The 19634-nt window shown below is 46.6% G+C and overlaps 1 protein-coding gene across 1 annotated transcript in view; it reads right to left on the reverse strand.

Moving 5' to 3' along the window:
- The window catches only part of PTH2R (parathyroid hormone 2 receptor), a 94553-nt gene extending 76873 nt beyond the window's left edge, over positions 1–17680 (reverse strand). The window contains exon 1 of the mRNA XM_090041225.1: positions 17517–17680. Coding sequence (XP_089897351.1) covers positions 17517–17585 — 69 coding nt within the window. The 5' untranslated portion in view covers positions 17586–17680. The remainder of the gene's footprint in view (positions 1–17516) is intronic.
- Positions 17681–19634: the final 1954 nt, after the last annotated feature.

A 19634-nucleotide genomic window follows, 5' to 3' on the forward strand; every position in this document is an offset into this window, starting at 1 on the left:
TAGCTCTTTCTTATCTATATCTCTATAATAAACTAATATATAAATATATACATATAAATAAAAAGAGCTAAGTTTTTCACATTTCCAAAGTGTAGACTTTAAGATAAATGCCAGAAGTCATGAGAGTTGGCAATACTGTTAACAGCAATAACATGTAAGTGCACAAATGTTTGGCTTGATATGAAAAAGGGGTAAAAAAAATATTATCATCAGTTCATAATGATCCCTTGAGGATCACGGCTTACTGCATGCATGGAGCAAGCTAGAATTAGGTTTTGTGAGGTGAGCCACATGCTCCTCAGGACAGTGACTGGATCACAGGAGTGTCAAAATGCCAGTGACCTCATCTCTCCATAAGGGTCTCTCAGAACCAAACTCTGCCTCTCAGGATCAGGATATTGCCCAGCAGCCTCCTTCCTTCCCACCTCGATCACTACTGATACAGAGATAGCTACAGCACAGGGGCGTGGTAACCGTCAGAGTGATGTAATGACATAGCCAGACAGATACCCAAGGAAGCTGCCACACATAGGAAAGTGTCTGGTTGCCATTGTGCCACAAGGTCATGATTGCATTTGCATGGCTGTGGCCACAGATGTTTTTTGCCACAACCCACCCCAAGTCAGTGCCCAAGGCAGCTGTCTCAGTCACCCCTCCCTGGTTATGCAAATGATCTTCAGTAAAACATGGTCACTTCCTACCAGGTAAGAGCAAGGAGAATCTCTTGAATAAGTGTAAATGAGGTATGTGGAGATGACTGATGGTCCTACAGAAACCTGGGGTTATATTTGATGTGTGTGTATGAAGTGGAAAGGAAGGGTTGGAGGGGGCCCCCTGGGTCCACACTGAGTAATGGGCTGATGAGAGATGGGGGTCAACATGTGCAACTCAGATCTGTGCTCAGATTTGACACCCATAGGGATGGGCCATTAGGCTACAGGGCTTGGTTCAGTTCTTTACAGAGCCAGAAGGCAATTTAGAAACCAGATCCAGGTTCAGACTGATAATCATTGCTGAATTCAAGAGTACTGAGCCCAGGAGTTTGTGAGAAAAGAGGTCTCTGAAGAATAATAGGATAACTTTACCCAGCTGTGTCTTAGAGATCGATGACAATTCAATGATAGTTTCAAGTTAGAGCAAGAGAAGTTACATTGGATAATAGGGAAAACTTTCTCATTAGGAGGGCGTAGCACTGGAACTAGAGGTTTTTAAGACCTGGGTAGACAAAACCTTGGGTGGGATGATAAAGTTGGGAATGGTCCTGCTTTAAGCAGGGGGTTGGACTAGATGACCTCTTTAAGTTCCTTCCAATCCTATGATTCTATGAACACAAATTTTCCCAGACCCATTTGTTCTAAGACAGGAGTGGCAAATGCACAGTCCATGGGCTGGATCTGGGCCAGAGAGCCTCTCTATCTGGTCTGCCAAGCTACTAGTAGGCACTGGAAGCTGGGAGCCATAGCCTGCTATAGAATCTGGGGCCCTTTGGCCCCATTGAGCATAGTCAACAGCAGTGAGCTTAGCCACCTTTGGAATCGCTCCCCCAGACCTCTCACCACTGAACTCGTCATAGTTGGACTCCTCACTGCTGCCACTGCCAGACCCCTCATCTCCAAAGTCACTATGGCAGTCTTTACAGCCCAGGCTGGATTAGGCCCACAAGAAGCTCCACAGCCTGGATCCAGCCCAGGGCTCCAACTAAGTTTGACATACCTGGTCTAGGATGTTACAAATTACTAAATAATGGCCTGTCCTGCAGTGGGGGCAATACCTCCTGAGCATCTAGGGAGGACTGGAATAAGCCAAGGCTTGCAGTGGCTAACCTTCATGTGTGGCAATTCCAGCATATGAAACTAATTTAAGTGGAAAATAAGTTAGAACACAGGGCTAAACACAAGGGTCTCCAACTTAGGTATGGCCTCCAAGTTCAGGATTAGTCAAACCAACCACACTCTAAACATCTGCATATTCAATGAACCAAGTGTCGCTGCACACTTTCTGCAGAATGGTTTCTTTCTGTAGCTGGGTTGGGGTTGATCAACAAACGACTTCCCTTTGGGGCTTGTCTGCCACGCCTTATAGATTCATAGATTCATAGATGCTAGGGTCGGAAGGGACCTCAATAGATCATCGAGTCCGACCCCCTGCATAAGCAGGAAAGAGTGCTGGGCCTACATTACCCCAGCTAGATACACATCCAACCTTCTCTTGAATACCCCCAGGGTAGGGGAGAGCACCACCACCTCCCTTGGGAGCCCGTTCCAGACCTTGGCCACTTGAACTGTGAAGAAGTTCCTCCTAATATCCAATCTAAATCTGCTCTCTTCTAGCTTGTGGCCATTATTTCTTGTAACCCCCGGGGGCGCCTTGGTGAATAAATACTTACCAATTCCCTTCTGTGCCCCCCTGACGAACTTATAGGCAGCCACCAGGTCGCCTCTCAACCTTCTCTTGCGGAGGCTGAAAAGGTCCAGTTTCTCTAATCTCTCCTCGTAGGGCTTGGCCTGCAGGCCCTTAACCATACGAGTGGCCTTTCTCTGGACCCTTGTGTGATGTAAAGATAATATAGTTATTTCCCCAACAAAAAATGATGTCATTAACCACCGACTACAAAAATAGAAGTGAATTCATTTTATTTTAGTGCTCCCCATGAAATCCCGGAAAAGGCCAGCTTGTAACTAAACTGCTCCTTCACCTCCCCTGCCCTACAGCAAGTCAGCTAGGAGCTCATTGCCTGATTTCATTTCCTCCTTTTTCTTCCAGGCTTCTGCATCTGTATCTCTGGGGTCAATCCTGGGTCCAAAGACAACAAAGGTAAGTGTCCCGTATCTCTCACCTCTTGGCATCTGGTTCCACCGTGGTTATACTGTCACCTGGTCAGTCCATCCTGAGGCTGAGGTCCTCCTTTGGCTTCAAGGAGCTCCTTTATTTTCTTTCCTTGATCTCCAATCCTTTCATCTCCTACAGTGCCCCCAGGGGCTCTGAACTGCCCCCACTGCATTCTTCTATTGTCACCCAACACCGCTTAAGTGCCGATCCCCTCCTGGTATGTGAGTCTTTCCAGCAGTGTCTAATCAGTAATTACCCTTGCCCTGTCCATGAGCTGGCTCCTGCCCCCCCCACCCCCCCCAGCTCTCTCTGGGTCAGAAACTTTCTATCTTTTCAGGAACAGGGCATCCCTTGCCCTGTTACACTTTCCTTCACTTAAAGTTCTGTGAAGAAAGTTCTTGCTTCTTTTGGATGAGGACATCTCTTGCTTTTTGTGAGATTTTCAAAAAACACCTATCTATATTCCCTTGCAATACTTTAAAATGCTACGTCTTTTTCAGTTGTGTTTTGCCAGGGTGTCAACCAGTTGCACAGAAGTCAATCCCAATAAACATGGTTGGGTTGTTCTGCATTCTACTGTACTGCCATGAATCATAATGGCAATCAGAACAAACAACACAGGGATAAAAGCCAATTGGGAGCAGCCAGGGGGCTGGGACTCAGATGGTAAGATCAGCCAAAAGGCATCAATTCCATTGGTCAGAAGCTTTTCAGGACACTAGGTTGGTCAGGAGAATGTCACGGTGCCAATGAGCTCATCTCTCCAGGACAGTCTGTCAAGACCAGCTCTGCCCTTCTGAGTTACTATTAAACTGGGATCAAGAGTGAAGCATATAACAACCCCCTTTTCCCTTTGCAATTCAGGCAATTTTTCTAAGTACCCAAGACAACAGGATCCCCAATTTATTTCATTTCCTGTTGTACTTGAGAAAAGGAAAGTAGAAGATTAATGGGTTATTATATTCTTCTCTGGTGGCTTATTTTTATCAGCAGAAGCTGCATCTAGAGGCAAACAATGAGACAGGCAGATTTTCAGTTCAGAACATTGAATTAAACTATCACTTAGCTATAATTACTACAATAGGTGAACATTCAGAGAAAAGGAACAGGAAGCTACAGCAGTGCTGTAAAAGAGCAGTTAATTGCGAGATTAACCTAGATCATTAATTATAACTTTTAGGACACAAGAAACCAGGTGCCCCCCTCTTATCAACCTGCCTAACATTTGTGTCTGAAGCCAATCAAATTACTCTATATGAAAAATCTATTTGTGGGCTTTGGTCCTTAATGATTTCTGGGTTTTGTTTTTGGTTCTTCCTGGTCTTCAGTATTATTATCTTTAAGTTTTGGACAAATAATAGTATTTACAAACATATTTGTACCTGCAGAACTTTGTGTGATGTTCACAGCTAAGAGAGCTTCAAACCAGTAGTGTATTGGGGAGAGGGTGGTGAGTGTGGCACTAGCACTGGGCACCAACTTAGAAGGGTGCCAGAATGGCCCCTTCCCCCCAAGTATCTTTACCATAGCAGGGGCAGCCCTGAGCTACCCTGTTGTAGGAGCCAGGTAGGTACAGACCCATGCCTAGTAGTGTATCTTGGGGGGAGGAGGGTCTAATAAATAGTATCACATTTACCCAAATAACCTTGTCTTTCTTACTGTACTGCTTTCAAACTTAGTTGTGGGACAGTCTCATGCCTCCTGCCTCAATCTCTAGGCAGGAATTTTTATTGTACAAAAAACATGTGAACTCAGTGGGAACAAATACCCTAAATTCCAAGTGCTCTCTCCAGTGATTAGTCTAAAATAATCTTTTTATACATGGTTGCTGTGGGAGTAGTTGAAACATGTTTTGGTTTTACCCCATATTTTAAGATGGGGTGTCAAAATCACCTGTGACCCTGGGCTAGATCTGGACTACAGGGCTCCTCATGAGTCATATCCAATCCAGGACATAAGAGCAGCCACCATTGTTACCACGGTGGCAGCAGCTGGGGGGGGGGCAGCAACAGTGAGGGGTCTTCTAGTGGCAGGAGGGAACCACTGGCAGCAGCAGCAGATCTAGGGCAGAGGTCTTGGGGTGGCAAGCCAAGCTTTCCACCAGTGGTCATGGGCAGCAGGGCCAGGAAGCTCCAAATTCTGCAGCAAGCCATGCTTCTTGGCTTCAGGAAGCCAACCAGTAGCCTGGTGGGCCAAATGGAGCAGTTATACAGGCTGGTTCCAGCTTGCAAGCTGTATGTTTTAAGAGAAACAAACAAAGGTTGTTGAAGCAGCTGTGGTGTTGTAAGGAGATTTGTTTCTGCATTGATCTCCTCAGAAAACTCAATGGCTTGATTCACCATGTGGGCAATTACACTGATTTCAAATTCATCAGCAATATTACCTGTTTTGCAGAAATCCAAATTTTATTCCGCACCACAAGTTCAACTCACTGATGTTGCCTTGAAATGTTAAACATGGCCAGAATTTGGGCCATAAATACTCTGATACTATATTCCTTGACTATCTAAAGCTACCCAGTTATAATGTACCTGCTTAAAGTGAAATTATTCTGTGCAGAAAATAAAATTGACTTTGCTAAGAGGGTTTCACTGTACTTGTTAGAGTACCTTCCTCTGTCAAGTGTCTCAAAACCTGCTACTGTCATCTTAGTATTCCCAATACTCTGTGGCTTCATATCAGCATGAGTTCTTTATACTATATTCATTTTAATTTGATGATAAGCTGCTCTGGGCATGGATCTTTTCTTTTTGTATTATGCCCATGTTCAATCCTATATGTAAACATTTGTAAGCTTTATTATTTGGAGTGCTCACACTCATTATTTTGGCTTTTTAGTACAGCAACCTTTGGCAGCTTTGGTTGGCTCTGTTGCACAAAAAAAGCCCCAAACTCTTTTGTTGCTTTCTGAATTGCAAGCATCCACAGCCCTCAGTGCTGCAAAGAGAAAGCCTGAAAATATGTCTTAAATGTAACTGATGCAGCAGTGCCTGCTTGAGCACATGGACAGACTGAAAAGATAGCTCCCAGGGAGCAAACTGCCCCCCCAAACTCTGTAGCATGCAACTCCAAAACTCACTGCAGTCAAAAACTTTCATCTTAAGAGAAGATATACTTTGACTTTTGGAGTTAATGCTAGCAGGGACCTTTACTGCCCTAGAGGAAAGAAAGTGATGCCATGCCAATGACCTTACTTTCTGAGTGGGGTCCCTTTGCCACCACCTTTTCTGGCAGAGGGCAGAGCAATGATATAGAGCTGGTCTTGCAGCAGAGCCCCATGAAGGCATGTGTAGCACCCAGATTATATCAATCCTGCCAGGAGACTGCAGTTAAGCAATCAAACCCTGCCGGATTCAGTCTAAGTATGTGAATTCTGTCTCCTGAAGCAGCAACTCTGCAGAAATCCAGAGGCAAGTATTAGCATGGGCAGCAGAAAAGTATTCTACTGTGAGTTACCATCAAGGAAAGAGAGGGGAAAGCTAAAAGGCCAAAGCAGCCTCTCATTACAAAAGGAAGGGGATCATGATCCCAGGTGGCACATGCTTTAAATATTTATTCTCCTCTAAGCAGGTGCTTCTCCTGGTTGGAAGAATGAAATGATTCCCTGGTATAATTTAGCGAGGCTTTCTTAGGGTAATAGCTTTCATTGGACCAACTGTATAGTTGGGATTGAGTTTGACAAATTTTTGAGCACTAGACCTTCTTCATCTGGTCTCACCAGAACAAGCCAAGTATTGCTGTTACTTGAAAGGATCTGAACCATTACAATAGTGAAGAGGGAAAGCCTGTGGCTCTCACTGATCAAAATAAATTAGTAAGGGACAAGGAGAATGTTTATGGCATTTGATCCCAGGACAGCAAGTCCCTGAGAATGAAGGCTTATAGTTGAAAGTATGGCTCTATCCTATAACAAGAATTACATTTTACATATGCTGTTTGGTCAGCAGATTCTTGGGTATCAAAGCAACAGATGAAGGTACACTTAATAACAAAAAAGTAATCCAATCCTGAAGGTCCTTTCTTCCTCTGAGGACATTTTCTTTCCTGGGATCTTTCTTCATGGGTAACCTATCACGTAACAATGGGGCGGGGGGGAAATCAGTCAATTTCTTCTGACTCTGAACAAGGAACTTTACAAGAATAAAGAAAATAGAGCAAAGGGCAGAGTTGCTGGGAATGGGGAGAAGAGAAGCTATTCCACTTGAAATCACCACAATAATGGCACCAGTATCAGGAAGGGACACATGAAAAATCAAACACAAAATTCAAGAGTTAGATTGGGGAAGCTGTTGAGGAGATACTCCTGGAAAAATCCTCATGTGAAATGGCCCTCTCACTGCCCTCAAATAAGAGAATGATACCAGTTCATAGAACACTGCATAACTCAGCCAATCTGACTAAGTCCCTCGCCTCCCCCATTCCTTTCAATGCAAATACCTCTATCTTTTCCTGGCCAAGACACATGGTCAAAGGGTATCTATATGCAGTGCAGTCTGTGTGTTTATGAAAGTGCCAAACACCCACCGGAGCCCACAGCAGACATGTTCATCAAGGCTAAAAAAGGAGAAAAATATCAATCAGTAGAGAAGAAAACATTTTCTGGAAAACACGGAGAAGAATAGAACTGCAAAAAATATGGATCTAAGAAAAGTGTGGCTTTAACACAACAGCATCATACTAAGTTCCTTCAACCCGCACCTACACTGGAATCTCTATTTTCCTTAGTCAGTTCCCAGCAGTAACTTAGCAATAACCAACAAGAAAGCAAGTGTTTATTTTGGCTTATACTGCAACAGATTCTAAAGGTTTTGTCCCATGGAAGCACTGCCTTTAAAAAAAAATACATCATTTGACTATATGATGGCACAAGAAGGGTTATGTGAAAGCTTTTTAGAAACTGCACAGTACTGTGCAGCTATATACATATAGAAAACACACAAACCCAGATTAGGCTGGCTTCAGTTCTAAAAAGTTTCAGTTATGAGGTTGCATTTATTTCTCTGAGCCAGGTCCTCAGCTCGTGTCAGAGTATTCTCCATGCCAAGCATTCAGAGAAAAGAAAACCACGTCAGGTTCCCCACTGTGAAAAATAAAATAAAATAAAATAAAATCACCCTCTAAAAATTGAACTTGGGGTTTTTTAATTTGTCTTCTGTTTCTGATCCTTTAGTGGTCAGATTTGCAAGATTTTGTACACGCCTGTAAGAGCCATAAACATACATTTATAAAATAAAATGAAAATACTCACATAACTACAGGATTTCAGTAGCTGGAAGGTTAAGAACAAACACCAACTATCACAAAGACATTGGATAGAATCTGGAGTTTGTCAACACTACAACTGGCATGGCTCCATTCAAGCCAAAGGAGCTATGCCAATTTACATCAGGTGAGAAACTGCCTCTACATCACCTATCATATCAATATAGATTATAAATATATTTACTGTTGATTTTGATCCAGAAGCAAAATTAATCACATTTGTTGCTGTCACCCGTTTCCTAGCTTTTGCCTAAGTGTAGCATGTGTCTCACAGTAGAAAGGGAACTGAAAAATCAATGAGTCATGTCCAGCTTTTAAAAGCTGCCTTTCATCTGCATAATTAACAAAATTCCTACACTAAATAACAAAATTCATAGGACAATTCATAAGAAGTTATGATGCAACTCAGAGGACTGCAGGTGTCAGGTGGAGTAACTTCCCTTTGCTCTTCACATAACCTGGCTGCTTTGTTAGCAAACACATAATGAGGTTTCCAGGTATAAAACCATGAAGACCACAAAAAGCAGGCCATTTTATGGAACACCTCTCTTCCAGGCATGCCACTTCTTCAGTGGCTTGTTCTCAAAATATGCCATTTACTAGCAAGGGAGAGCTTGTATAGTAATTCTTAGACCACAGCCTTTACTTAGGAATTCCTAAGGTTTTTCATAACTGTAACCATATCTTTATAGGGACATGGTTAGTCTGAAATCAGGCAGAAGGTAGGGTAGGGTATGATGGCACCGTAGAGACTGACCGGTTCAAAGAGGCCTGATCTTTCATAGGACAACAACCTACTTAGTCAGACGTTTTGTCATATCTTTATAGACAGAATTTCTCTTGGATAACCTTCCCTCCCATCTGTGATTGCCTGTGCATACTGGCCTGAACAATTCACACACACCTTAAAAGTTTTAAGACTGGCTCTTGGATCAAGAATGAAAGGTCTGATTGGAAGCAAATTCATGGAAAAATGACATAGAAAAATGGACTGAAGCATAGACAACGTAGCTTCTATTTATTTCAGATGACATATTTACTCTGCTTTGCACCATCATCTAGGCATATTTGACACTCTGATTCCCTGCCTTTGCAGAACCCAACCTTATTACTACGTAGGGATTTTTCCTACTAGCGATGCTAATTTCATTATGGTGAGTATGAATGAAAAATGTTTTGTGGCTGTGGTGAACAGGAAGGGCCAGTGTGGATGGTCTTGTGGTTCTTTTTTGGATAAATGTTTATTACATGGTCACCTCCAACTGCAGGGGACTGAACTTGATGGATGATATTGCCCCTTTCAATTCCATGTTCCTAGTTCTTTTAAACTGGCTTGCTTAGCCTTTTGCTGTAGAAAAAAGAGCTGGCAACAGGGAAGGAAGCTGGGGATTTCTGGCAATATATTGTGATTTAGAATCCTTTACACCCCTGCACAGGCTACCCAGACCTTGGGATCAGGAACACAGTACTGAACAGAGCTATACAGGCATTTATACCTCCCTTAGAGCAGAGAGGCAAGAATGTAAGGGGAATGAGTGAGAAATGGGCAGGAAGTAGGTGCAGCCTTGACTCTACCAACCCTAATTCCTGGCTGAGATTGATGAGCCAGTGCTGGGGTAGGTTATTAGTACATTAGTGCCCCTTTCTGTCCCCTCACTGCTGACTCACCAGGAACAGGAATGAGGCTGGGGGGCAATCCCAATGGATAAGGATATCTATCTAAGGTCATCATCTGGTGACTCTCTTCTAGTAATAGGATCACCTTGTTTCTTCCATAATGGGCTCTGTTCACCACACCATACCTCTCCTCTTCAAGTCACTGGGAGCTTTCTGAGAGAAATGCTTGGAGATTAGGAGCTAGAGTCAGTGAGAGCAGCAGTCACAGCTACCACCCTTCCTCCAAGCCATGTGTAGCAGGGTACCTTTGGTGGCTGCTACTTGAAGGGCTTGAGCAGGCTGCAGACCAGCCTGCAGGTGGGAGCAGACCCAATCAGGAGGGCACATGGTACCCAGGAGGCTGCCTGATTGGTGTAGGGTTATGCAGCCAGGGTATAAGATCATACCCAAGGAGCAGGGCTGCTAGTTGCAACTAGGGAGCTGAAGTGCAAACATCTCCTGGCTGGAGTACTGCTACTCCAAAAGCACCTGGAGATCAGGGTAGGAACTATGGGGATGGAGGAGGTTCCTGGTCCTGGGGCAGGACCTAAAACTACACTCTGCTGGCATTGGATTTTGTGGTGGGGCTGCTTGTGGTGAGGCAGTCTCCAGGAAATGCCACACCTGTGCCTCCCTAATGAAAGGTGAGTACGGGGTGCTGGAAAGCCTCAGCCCCTGCTACCTTGTGAGTACCCTTTGGAGGGGAAAGGCTAGGGAAGCACACCTTGACAGAAAAGCACAGGGGTCCAGGCCCATTGAGTGGGGCCTGAAATGGGGACAAGGTCCACCAGAGGCCCCTGGGGCATAAGGCAAAATTGAGAGCTCCTGGAGGCTGCATAGGGTAGGGTCTGAGGGGGCCTGAAGGACTATGCATAGGCTGGCTGGAGCAGAGGCCCTAAGGAGGTGTCATGTGGCCCAAGCATGTCTAAGGACACCTGAGGCTATGTTTGGACCAGAGGCTAAGTACTGCCCAGCTATGGGCCTGGGGGAGTTGGAAGTCATTTTTGGATGCCATCTGCAAGGCATGGGACATGGTAAAGGGAAGATTTGGAGCAGTGGTGATGCATAGGGTGTGCACAGGGGTGCACATGCACTGCCTGACAGCACTGGTGTACCCCCTGACAGCCAGTGTTCCCTGCTTAGGTGCTAGGTAGTGGTGGCAGGTGGGAGCACTGGTGTTCCCCCCCTGAGAGTGCCAGCTGTGGAGTGGGGGTGCTGCTGGCACTACCAGGTCACTAATGAGCTGCAGGGGGACCTCCCCCTAGTTGCTGACTGGCCACTAGGGGGAGAAGTGCCCCCCCAACTCAAGAGGCACCAGTCACCCATGGATTGGAGTGTGTGTATTATGCCCTTGCACATTAAATGGGAAGCCTCATGCAATTTTCCATCTACTTTGATACATCAAGGTGAGGCAGGGCAGACTACAATTGGCCTGACCACCTGTCCAGGGCAGTGACTGGCCCTGCAGCAACTGCCTCCCCCCCTGCCATGCCTCTGATCAAATTTTAAAGAATCCTATGCCTATGCATGCTGCTTCTTTCTTCTCCAGGGTTGTGCTGAAGCAAATTCACCCAGTTTACATTCAGTACTGTAAATCAAGCCTACGTCCTGATCCCAAGAAACTACATCTAAAACATGCTTTCAGTCCTTTAGTAGCAGAATAAGGCACAACAGCTGTGGACAATTGATCCGAGTTTACTTTGGGGGCAGTTATTACTGTGACCTTGATCAGGAAATTTTATTCATCTTTCCCATCAACATTGGAAGGAACGGCAAGTTGAAGGCAGTGATAACAACACAGTTTAACAGCAAATGGGGAAACAGAGATGTACAAGGAAAAAGATGCAAGTTATCTTGCTAACTGTGACTCATCTGTGAAGAAAATGGAATGTGGTATTTCTTTACAGTCTTTATATTGCTTTTAAAAAATTGCCCAACAAGCTCAGGAGGGAAAGATGAAAAATTGGTTGAGTTAATGCTAACCAAGGGAACTAAGGAGAGAGAGGTCTTAAGAACTTCAGAGGTAAAATAAATATTAAAGGGGAAATTGTGCCATTAAGATGAAGAGGAGAAAATAAACCAGATGGGTCTCAAACATTTCCAAGATGCCATAATCTTTACTCAGAACATGTCTAACAGGAGAAAAAACAAAGGAGGAATTTTGGATCAATAATAGCATTTATACCCCCCTGTTGCTTCTCAATGCAGGCTTTTGCACCCTGAGTAGTAACAGATTAGGGCTAGGAACAGACATTCCACACAAACTAATTTAAGTGATCAGAAACTGGCTTAAACATGTAAGGGAACAGATGTTCAGTGCACATAAACCAGTCTGAAAATAGCTGAAACCAGTTTGAGAGAAACTTGGTTGAACGTAGTATCAGGCTTATCTGATTAGACTCAAATCGGTTTATGCAATGTCCATCCTGGACCCCTTGCTGGCTTAAGTTAAACCAGAATCCCCCAGCATGCTCTCTGGGCTGGGCAGGACTCTCTGTTCCACAGCAGGGTTGGCCCCTCCCCTCTGCTTCCTTGCTGGAGCTCCAGAGACTGCAGGCTCCTCCCCTGCCTCCCCTCACCACTCCCTGCTAAGCAGGAATTCCCCCTTTCCCTTTGCCTTGTGGAGAGGTGTCTATTTTAGTTAGCAGACCACATGCTGGCTACCATCTGTGCTGAATCAATAGGTAGCTGGTAATGTCCCACTGTTTTCTTAATGGGGTGATAAACACTGAGTTAGGGGCAATAAACACTGTTATCAATTCCCTGCTCGGCTAATCAGTGTCCTGGAGCCTGGCTACACCCTCAGCTCAGTGTTGTGGAAGGAAGGTAGGGCTGCTCTAGCAACCCCTGCCTTCTAGCCTGAGCCACTGTGGTATGTGTCTGCATGTCTGGGATGTCTGTGCAGTTACAAAGCAATTCAGTCTAGTCAGGTTAGATTAATCTTCAGAGATTGAATCAATTCAGTCTTAGGCTTTTTGACTGTCCTTAGCCTGAGAGAGTAGCTTCTCCAGGATCCCTTGGCCCTTTACTCGGTACATGGGGATATAGGACTGGAAGAGGCTTCCTGACCCATTGAGTCCAATCCTCTGTGACCACAGGCATTCACTAACTAAATGAATCCCCAAATTACTGCTTCACACTTCATCTACAACAAAGAACAAAACCTGAAGCATCATAAACACCCTATAAAATGCCACAGGCAAAAGCAAAAGCAACAGGGGTGCTTCCAGTGCCTTCCTGCTATGATGATGTAGTCAGTTATGACCTGCTTCAAAGCTCTTAAGAAAAGGACAAGATCCCATACTACAAAGGCAGGCAAAAACCAGCACAGTCTATGCCATGTGGGTCATAGCTTTGGCAAGCTAAAAGTGTTGGCCCCAATGCAGCAAGATGAGGATCAAAATGTTAACTGCAGATAGAGACAAATACAACATTTTAAGTGCTTCAAAGTGGAGCTCTATAGCCCTCTACTGTACCCTCTGGCTAGAGAAGTACAAAATCACCCTGGTTGCATGCAGGTACATGTTCTCCAGCCAGGGGGCATGACAAGAGATGGCTGTGTCCTAGGGTGCTGTTCCTCCACCCTCCCCAAGAGGCAGACCCTGCTCTACAGCTGAGCTGACTGTGTGTGAGCACTCTCCCATGTGTTCTGTCTCCACTCTTCCAGAGCATCTCCACCAGAGCAGGGATGCTATCATGCCTCTCCCAGACCAGGGGAAGGGGGCAAGGGTGCTCTGGAGAGTGGAGGTAGAGTACACAGAATGGCACTCACTAACAGTCGGCTCCATCCACTGGCAGTGAGTGCTCTGCACCCTGTAATCTTTGCTGCTGGGACTGGGCATAAGGAGGGGCATGGAGCCATTGTGAGTGAGCACTTTCCTACGCACTCTGCCTCAACTCTCCCAGAGTGCCCATCCCCACTAGAACCAGGAAAGGTACAGAGCCTCCAGATTTCTGGTTCTTGGAATGCCTGCTTCTATGGGGGCATGTGGGACCTCTGGTCTTCTGGCTATAGCAAGGAGGGGGGAGCACTCCAGGAAAGAAGAGAGAGAGCACTTGGGAGTTCACTGATAGTATAGTCACTGTGCTCTCCGTCCAAATGGGAGGGAACAGAAGAACAGAGCACCATGGGATCCTTAAAGACCAAGCGCTCCCCTGTTGCACACAAAACAGGAAGTGCTTCATTTTGAAGCACTTCTAAAACAGCAGTAGTTTCCTACAGGTTTATTTTTGGAGCATTTCCACCATTTTTGGAGTGCTTCAAAGGACACGCACATCTGTCCACTCACCCTCTGAAACCCTTTAAAGGCATCTGAAGTACTTTAAATGTTACTTCTATCCATATCCTATGGCTCTCAGGCTACGAACAGACTTTACATTTGTCCCTGGATAAGTAGTGTCTGTGTTTTTCCTGAAGCAAAAATATCCCTTGATTGGTATGTCCATACATCACCCTTCCAGTCAGGGTTTAGTGAGTGGCTGAATGCAGTGTCATTTGTCTGCCGTTGATTCAGTGATGCATTCCTGGAATAACCATACAGATGTACTTTACTATATCCTGGAATAAACTGTTCACACCCCTATCCAGGAAACTTTTTTTTAAGATTTATCCTGGAACTGCAACCATGGAAGTCTATAGCTTGACATTTTGTCCTGGAATAAAATGGTTTATGCAGGGATAAATGTGGCATCTATTTGTACCCTCAGAGTCGCAATCTGGTTCCTGGTCAACTCATAGAATTAATATGAAGTAATTGTCAAGACAGCAGAATAATGGCAAAACAGGCATCTTCCAGTCCTATGATCTTGGGAGGAGCCCACAAGGGTATGGTTGTTCAGACCCACTTAAATGCATGTGCGTTTGAAACTGGTAGTCTCCAATCACACCACCAGCTACTATGGCAGTGTGGCACAGGTCTGTAACACTAAAGCAAGCAGAGATGTAATTCTGAAGTGAAGGAGTTTATGGATCATTCTGAATCCATTGTAAATCACCGTAAGCTACCCCATTTAAGAGTTCTACAAGGCGGGGAACTGTGTTTCTTGACAAAATTAGCAACGCAGTTTGATGACCACAACTAAAGTAAGTAATCCTCAGCCTGAGCTTGCTGCTTAGCTTGCCTGCTAGTTACACATCTGGTCTTTGAATTCCCTGTCTCTCTCTCTCTTTCACTGATGTGTCCAGGTTCCAAGGTAACCAGCAGCTCTCTCCTTTATATATATTCTTCTGGAAGGAGCTTGAATTAGCACTTCTATATTAGCTGCAACTGCTTTTTACAGATCTTTTTAAAACTATAATGACACGGTATTTTAGGTAGTTTGAAAAACACAGTAAGAAAAATACTGCTGAGACATAATTGCATCCTGGTTTTACAATTTAATAGCCTCTCACTGTTAGGCACTTTAAAACAAAGAGAAATGCAGCATTTGTAATTAGTATCAAATGTCAAGTGCAACTGAGGATTTCTTATAGCATAAAGAAAAAGACATCATTTTCTAACATGTTTAAAAGCAGGCATACACTCAGGATCTGTGGCAATATAATTAATAAACAACAATGACAAATAGCATAGGAGACTTCAGTCTGTGGCTGACATATATGTGCCAGGCAAGAAGTGTTTGCAAAGGAGTTATTCCTAGAGTCTGGACTAACCAAATTCTCTCAACCAGACTACAGATCAGATTATGTCAGTGCAGGGGAAGACCCGGGGGATGGGGAGGGTGTGCAGTCATGCAAACCTCCCCCACACACACTTTCTTACCACAGGGCAGGAGCCGCAACCCAAGACTTTAAGTCCCAAAGAAAGTAAGCATCCCCCACTTCCTCTCAGTGCTCAAAGGCATGTCCCTTCCCCTCCCATTCCCCTTTCTCTCTCCTGCTGCTGCCAGCATCCCCACTGTTCCAGGGGTGAGGGAGCTCTTGTGTTATTCTAGGCTGGCTGAGTGGGAGCTGAGTTCATCCTGGGACAGCATCACTAGTGGCAAGCAGATGGGTTCCCTGTTTTTGCCTGCTCCTCCTGGTGTTCCCTGAGAGCTCAGGAGCAGGCATAGGGAAGGGGAAGCCATCTGTTTGCTGCCACAGACACCATCCCAGGCTGAGTCCAACCCCCATGCGGCCTGGATAGAGTAGGACAGGAGCTCCCCTCCCTCCTGGGACAGCACAGACATCTGGATACTGGCAGTGGCAGGCAGGGGAGAGGAGTGGATAGAGAGGGGAAGGAAGGAGATGAAGCTCTGAGCCTGGAAGAGAAGGGAGGGGTGCTTACCTTCTTTAGGACTTAAAGCCCCCCACTTCTGCTCCTGGGGCGTGCTCTTCCTGCCCCAGTAGGGAGGAGGGAAGGAAGGAGGCTGGGAGTGAAGGGTGCCAGCCACCCTTGCATCACTGGTTGCTGCTCCCCTTTATAAAATCCTGGATCCACTTGTGTGTCAGTGATTACTTCTGACTGTGGCAAGTAAATGACAGAATTTGTTATGTATTCAAAATAGATTTTAGTCATTCCTTGGTCTTAACCTCTAGATGACCACTCTCTGAAACAACCAGAATCCTTATTACCTACACGCTGGATGACAATATTTTACACTTGTGTGTGTGTTTGTATATATATATTTTACACGTCTAAGAACCAGTACAGCTACCATGTTCAGAGAGTGGGTGTATACCTAAACCAGTCTATAATTCTCTTATCCCCTAGATAACAATGTTTACATCAACACATAAAGAGTTTCTCTTTTATTTGCTTCAGTAATCCCGGGGATAAGTGCTTGCCTAACACCTCAAAGGCTGAGGGAGAATAAAAGGTGTCAGAGTCGGAGGGTTTCTAGCTCTCAGACCTGAGCTCTGTCCTTTAGCATGCCACACTCCTGCTCTGCAATGACTTTGCAGTGTTAACCTCCTAGTGTAAAAGCCATTTACCCCTGCCCAGCTAGCACTGAGTCAAAAGCATTGGGTTTGCCTGTCATTTCAAGCAGCACTTACTTATTCCTGAAGGTGCCTTTAAAAGTACATTAATTTAAAATCACAGAAAATGAGGGTTGGAAGGGACCTCAGGAGGTCACATCTAGTCCAACACCCTGCTCAAAGCAGGACTATCCCCAGCTACATCATCACAGCCAAGGCTTTGTCTGCCCAAGTCTTAAAAGCCTCCAAGGATGGAGAGTCCACCACCTCCCTGGGTAACCTGCTCCACCCTCCTAGTAGGAGAGGGTTTTTTTTCCCTAATATCGAACTTAAACTCCCATTGCTGCTTGTCCTGTCATCTCTCACCACTGAGAACAGTCTAGCTCCATTCTTCTCGGAAGTGCACTTCAGGTATTTGAAGGCTGCTAGCGAATCCCCCCCCGCCCCCCGTCTTCTCTTCTGCCCCCGAAATCAGCCCGGTTCCCTTTGCCTCCCGTCAGGCGTGTGCCCCAGTCCAACAACCATCTTCCTCGCCCTCCGCCGGACTCTCTCCCCGCCCTTCCTGCCCTCGGACTGGGCACAGCACTCCAGGCGCGGCCGCCGCAGTGCCGGAGGGGGGCGAGCACCGCTCCTGTAGCCGCGCCCCGCGCGCTCGGCCCCTGGGCAGCTGGCCGGGCCGCTCCGGGCTCGCCTCCCGCCGCCAGCGCCGCGGGGCTGGCAGCTACCGGAGTTGGAGCGGAGTCCGCCCTCGGGCTCAGTCAGCGAAGGGGCAGACGTGGGGAACAGCCCCTGCCGCGATCCACGCACGGACAGACGGTCTGGTCTGCACGAGGTGACTTGCCCACGGGGAAGGCGGGATCCCGGGGCTTACCTGTGCCATAGCCAGGAGCCAGCCGCTGGCCGCCAAGAAGCCCAGGAGCCGGGGCGCGCCTCTGGCCATGCTTTCCAGGGAAGCCCGGGGCCAGCGGAGCCACGAGTTGGCTGCAAACTTGGTCCTCCCGCCGCGTGTCGCCGCCCGCTGCCCCCTCCCGGGCAGGCGCCCCCGCCGCAGCCGCCGCTGCCCGCGCAGGCGCCGAGCGGCGGGGGAGTCCGGGCAGCGGGAGCGGCAGCCGTCGCCTCTACGCGCCGCCCTGCCGCTTGGAGGCCACGGGCAACTGCCCCGGGAACCTCCTCCCTGGGGGTTCAGCTTGATTCCCTGTCCCCCGGCCTCTGTATTTACCCTCCCCGCACTCCCTCACCTGTTGACGCCACTTGGCAGAGGCTGCCCTGCTCTCTTGGTGGAGGGAAGCCACCGCGGACGTGTCCCCCGGCTCCCTCCCTCTGCCAACGTTTATTTCATAAGCCGCTAAACTTTTCCGGGGTGTTGGGGCCACGTTGTAGCCACCACGGTCACAGCGGGAGAGGCTAGTGTTTCTGAGACGGGGTACCTTTTAGGGGATCAAACTTCAGGTCTCCCCTAGGTTGTTTCGAAGCCGTGACCCTCACTCCCGTCCCTGAGTTGTCCCAAGCCCTTAGCAGCCCACATCACCAAGGGGGCATGTAGCAAGGGGGGCAGTTGTCTTCCTGTCGGGGGGGGGGGCGGGGGCTGGAAGGGTCCTTGCAATGATGTGCGAGGACCCTTCCAGCCCCTAACAATCTGAATCAATGAATATAGCTCTACTTCACTGGTTCCCAACCTTTTTTTGCCGTGACCCGCTGCTGGGAGCAGAGTGCAGCAGCAGTGGCGCTGGCGGAGGGGGAGCTCCCGGCATGCCTCATCCTTTGTGTACGGCACCAGCGGCGTTGCCCCCACCACCCTCTTTTGGGCCGTGACCTGAGGTTGGGAACCGCTGCTGTACTTGGTGGACTTTGGCCCAGACCACAGAATGGCACATCGAAAGGCCTGTCACACAGTGGCAGAGAGTGGATGCTGAGAGGGAGAGTGAACAGGGTATAACCAGGGGTTTTTTCCACCCCCTGTTCCTCTCTCACTTGCAGCCTCCAGCATTTAAGATCTAGGGAGTTCTGTTTCAGAGGTTGTACCCCTAACTCTCATTCTCAATAGCGACTGGCACCCCTTTCTTCAAAGAACGGGTCCAGTTTCTTTTTGAATCTGGCTAAACTGTCAGCTTGCACCACATCTGGTGGCAACAAGCTCCACACTTTAATTGCACAGTGTGAAAAAGAACTTCCTTTTGTTCATTTTAAACTGACTGCCTACTAGTTTCATTTTGTGGCCCCTAGTTCTTGGATGGTGAGAAGCTTTCAAATGCAAGGCATTCTTTTACAGGTCTGAGGAATGTCTTGCCTTCGCAAGCTTGTTTAACTCTATTCCCAACTATGCATTTGGTCCAATAAAATCTATCACCCTAAGAAATCCTTGTGTCTGAACTTTTACCCTATTTGGAGCACAAGGCCTGCAGGGTGCCCAGAGACATGCTGAGTGTAAAACCTTAAAAGCCTCCAAAAATCTCTCACATCTAAAACAGCAACAAAGAAGAATGAAACTGAGATGCACCATGTTTCCCGCATCCATATCCTGAATTGCTCTTTTCTAAACGTGGGTTTTGTTGAAGTAGCTGAGGTGCCTTTGTTATGAACCCATTTCTGGCATCTTGTGTGTGTGGATTTCAAAGAAAGAAATGCTATTTTGCCACATGAGTTTAATGTGTAAAACAGAGGCAAACTCATTAAATACAGAACCAGTAACCTCAAGCTAGAAGCAGAATCTGGTAGGCACAAACACAAGGTGAACCCCCACAAGACAGCAGCAAACATACTTTGTACCACAGTATATGTAATACAGCAAATTAATTAAATTACCAGAACAGGAACAGCAACAGAAAACACCTGCCTGATCCTAGGATGGAAAAGCACATTGTACAATGTCCCCAAATCAGAAATGGACCACAGAAGGGCAAACCCAAATATAGTAAATAGTCTCCACCTGCATGTGTCTTCCTTGCCCCCCAAGAGACACACCTAGGTTGGAATGGTAAGCATTTTGGCA

Source organism: Crocodylus siamensis, chromosome 4 (genome assembly GCF_052110815.1).
Source record: "Crocodylus siamensis isolate JL-2025a chromosome 4, ASM5211081v1, whole genome shotgun sequence".
NCBI lineage: Eukaryota > Metazoa > Chordata > Crocodylia > Crocodylidae > Crocodylus > Crocodylus siamensis.